Source organism: Cupressus sempervirens, chromosome 7 (genome assembly GCF_028749045.1).
Source record: "Cupressus sempervirens isolate cs-2001-9-10 chromosome 7, ASM2874904v1, whole genome shotgun sequence".
In the NCBI taxonomy this organism is placed as follows: domain Eukaryota; kingdom Viridiplantae; phylum Streptophyta; class Pinopsida; order Cupressales; family Cupressaceae; genus Cupressus; species Cupressus sempervirens.
The window spans coordinates 77,214,913-77,218,969 of NC_143124.1; the positions used below are offsets into that span (position 1 = coordinate 77,214,913).

A 4,057-nucleotide genomic window follows, 5' to 3' on the forward strand; every position below is an offset into this window, starting at 1 on the left:
CTGATCAATAAAAGAATGGAAACACCTAAATTTGCGCTAGGCGAGAAGGTTATCAAATCCATTTGCTTCCTGCATTCACCCAACCAGTTGAGACTTTTATTAACATTTCAATTTAATGCTAGAAAGAGTAATACGAGGCAAAAAAATCGAGAAAAAGTATACCAGAGATTTGAGATGTTGAGAACGCCACAGCCGACGAGAATGACACAATTCGTCTGCCATTTCTCGTCCCAAGTCCCGCAAGTGGTCATGCATTCCCATTACCGTCTCTCTCTCTCTTTTTAATCTATGAAAATCCCCATGAATTCATCAACTATTTCCTCAGGAAGACATTTATCTCTAAGCCTTCCAAGGGCTGCATGTTGAGCGCTCCATCCCGATGCCTCCCACCCTCTTGATGGCATCTGTTTTCAATTCTCCTACGAAAAAGCATGCAACATCCATGAAAATTTGCTTTTCTTCATTGTCCAACGTGTCAATGCTTTTCTTAATCTCTTTTGTATGTCTTGAGGCAGCGTCTTTCTGATTTTCAACTCGAAGACCCAAAAGTTCTTATCTTTTCCATGAACATGGCTGCCGAGCACTTGAAGAGACAGTGCTAAACCGCCACACATGTCTACGAATTGATTAACCAGATTCTCATATCCTCAGATGGATTAGGCTTGCAAAAAGCGTGCCAACTAAATTGCTCTTTGGCATCATCAGTGTCCATTCCTTTCAAATGATAACCAACCCTGATTCCTGCGCTTATGAGCACTCCGACATCACGAGCTGTGACAATTACCAGACTATGATCGACAGATTTTTATTCAGCTCATCACTGCTAAAAAAAGGCATTCAACTGTTAGTGATGATTAATATCATCTAGAACAATTAGTAAACTTGGATGACAGCTCCTTGAGAAACGATTGCTGAGACAGCTTGTTCCATCCTCTAGGCTTTGGAAGCTTGGATGATCATTTTCTTCAAAGAGATCTCTGAGGAGCTTCATTTGCAAAGAAAGCAGATCTTTTTCCATAGAGGCTTCTTGAACATCAAACAAGAAACAGGAGCGACTGTAATCTGATCTCTTTTTGTTTAACAATTCTTTGGAGAGAGTTGTTTTACCGACCCCACCCATTCCAAAAATGTCAAAAAAAAATTGTCTGCTTTTTCTTGGTGTAAATAAACGTTTCTTCTTCTGTACTTCCTTCTGCACCGTTGACACTATCTTCTTGAAGTCACAATCACTGAAAGTCATAAACAAAAGGGGAATATGATTAGAAAAATATTGACCACTCTTAGGTCCGTTTGGTTCATGGAATTTAAAAAATCCAAATTTCTACAAATTTTGGTTTAGCCAAATCAAGGTTTTGCATATCTTCATTCCGATTTTTGGGATTTTACTGAAACTGTTTGTTTCACTCGAAAGATGCATGTGAAGTGCGTAAGCTTGGAAATGAAGGCGAATTTCAAAAAGTAGTCCAATCTATTGTTTTTACACTCCTTAAAAAACAAAACCAGGTTTTGATTTTCAATTCCTACTTACTAGCAGGAATTTGGAAAACTTGATTTTGAGGCAAAATTGGAAGTTGCTTATGCTAATTCCATTTTGCAAATTTTGAAACAAATGCACAAATTTTCAAATCCGAATTTTGAAAAAGCCAATTCCTATCATCTTAGATGAACCAAACGGACCCTTACAGAAGGGAGAAGTTATACTAAGTCGAAATATCAAATGCACTGATTCAAAAATTTTACCGGCTGAGCTCTTCACCAGTGATAAATGAAGTCGACTGGAGAGCTTCCTTCCACTCTTCAAGTTTCTCAATATATCTTTACATATTTTATGAACGATTTAGCACTTTCCATTTTCTATGTAACGAAAATCTGAAGGCTTCACTCCATAGAACACTGAGATAACCTTAGCTCTACTCTGCAAAATGAGAACGAGCTCTGCCAAAACACCATGGGGACTCCGCGTATCCCTTGGAGAAGATAGCTATGGGAACTAGTGCAGCAGAACGGATGGTTGTCTCAATGGTCGATGGAAACGAATCTCTAAGAACATTGTCTTCCGAATCAAGAAACGCCCGTATATTCATATTTTTAAGGAAATCGTAAAGCTGAAGGGCTAGAGTTTGTTTGACATCGGAGCTTCGGCCCTCTGTGGTTGATGAAAACATTATACAATCTTGGAGATTCGGAATGTGAAAAATTAAACTATTGCAGTCACTGATTATTAATCTCCTATCACAAATGATTATTAAACTGCTGAAAATAAATTCCCAACTAATATCGAAAAATAACACAACTGCAACTTCACTTAAAATACGGAAAGAAATGCGCAACAGAATCAACACAATATTTTCGGACAAATTGTCCCTAGAAAAACCCCTAAGGGAAAACCAGTTCTACAGATGAGAAATTATATTAAACTTTAGCAAATCAAGAGATACAAAATTCCTTGCCTCACACTGGCAGAACTCCAACAACCTCCTAATTTCTCCCACTGATATTTCTCACTGCTATCCCTACGCTAACACTGTGCCCTTGCTAACACTGCAAGACTGTTTGCTAACACTGCAAACTGCTTCACAAAAGCTTCTTCCTGTGCCCTTGCTAACACTGCAAGACTGTTTGCTAACACTGCAAACTGCTTCACCAAAGCTTCTTCAGTGTGCCCTTGCTAACACTGCAAGACTGTTTGCTAACACTGCAAACTGCTTCTCCAAAAGCTTCTTCGCTAACACTGCAAGACTCCATTGTGCCCTTGCTAACACTGCAAGACTGTTTGCTAACACTGCAAATAGCTTCACCAAAGCTTCTTTCTTTTGTGCCCTCCAAATGCCCCCTAGACCCCTTTTTATACTACTCTCGTTGGTAAACCAACGACCGAGATTAAATCAAACCAACGGCTGAGATTAAGACAACTCAACAGCCAATAATAGAATTGGTTGCAAGGTGTCCAAAAGGGAATCTCTAAAATTAGTAAATAATAACCATTTACTAATTTTTGGCAAGTGGACAAACAGCTGTCCAAACCACCCATAAATACAACCGCTATTCATAGATAAGGACGAACAGCTGTCCAAGCTACCCATAAATAGTGCTGCTATTTCCGGGTCAGAAATAACAGCTGTCCAACTAACAATAATTAACACGGAAACCTTCCTCGTCTTGTGGGGAATTTCGATTTCAGAGATTAAAGCTAGACGATTATTGACTTTTGTGTGGAACGACGAAGAAGATGCCACATACGAAGCATTTTTTTGGAAGGCCAAGGACGAAATGGCGTGAGCAAAGAATAATATTCCTCATTTTGTTGGGGATGGAAGGTAGAAGATCCCATGCATTCAAAACAACAGAGGCTCGACTCGAGAAATGGAAGAATCAATTGATTGTTTTGATGAATCTTCACAGAAAAACCATGAAAAAAAAAGTAAGACATGATTCCTGCGAATAACCAGAGGAAGCAACTGGGAAAATGGTTAGGGAAAATTTTGCGCCTATCATATTGAAGGGGTGAATGGAGAGGACCAACACTTGATACGAAACCAGATTGACACAAATTCATACTCACCATGCTGCACAATAAACTTTTATATTATTATTATTATTCCCCCCTTGGATTGATCAATTACATCTGCCTATGGAAATTTCTGGAAAGCAAAACAGTAATCAAATGAGTAAAATGTGAGAACCATCTAGAATGACGGTAGCTGGAGTAAGACTTCCAGAAACATCAGTTGAATTGGTGGTAAAAATTAATATCTCCAACACATATAGCAGTAATCAATTAATTAATACATGTTATGTAATTACTTTCAAAGCTCGTGAGAACACGACACCAAGTGGCAATCTTTTGAAAAGAAGGTGACCCCATCAAACTTAGGAGCTCCGGTCAGGCACCGGTTACGGTAGAACATATTTGCACCCAGCGGCTATCCGTCTCTATGCCCGTGCCGAGACTGTATTGTCCTTACAGAAATAAATAAATTTCTATTCTGTGCAAGATAATTTGGTTCATTTCAAATTATAATGACCAATTAAATAGTTCATTAAAATGATTACTTTA

At 38.6% G+C, this 4,057-nt stretch overlaps 1 protein-coding gene across 1 annotated transcript; it reads right to left on the bottom strand.

Annotated features, from left to right (window-relative positions):
- Positions 1 to 313: 313 nt before the first annotated feature.
- Positions 314 to 2,165, bottom strand: LOC149545590 (disease resistance protein Roq1-like). The gene is made up of 5 exons (XM_089793805.1): positions 1,915 to 2,165; positions 1,741 to 1,815; positions 883 to 1,229; positions 633 to 771; positions 314 to 419 (listed from the first exon to the last, which is right to left on the bottom strand). The coding sequence occupies exons 1-5, from the start codon at positions 2,163 to 2,165 to the stop codon at positions 314 to 316; spliced, it is 918 nt and encodes a 305-aa protein (XP_089649931.1).
- Between the last annotated feature and the right edge of the window lie 1,892 nt (positions 2,166 to 4,057).

Bases quoted from the DNA above. Each gene is read 5' to 3' on its own strand.
- LOC149545590 (XM_089793805.1), bottom strand. From the start codon at position 2,165: ATGTTTTCATCAACCACAGAGGGCCGAAGCTCCGATGTCAAACAAACT. The intron at 1,230-1,740 runs GTAAAATTTTTG...TATGACTTTCAG, and splicing joins ACTGGTGAAGAGCTCAGCCG to TGATTGTGACTTCAAGAAGA. The intron at 420-632 runs GTTAATCAATTC...GCTTTTTCGTAG, and splicing joins TCTGAGGATATGAGAATCTG to GAGAATTGAAAACAGATGCC.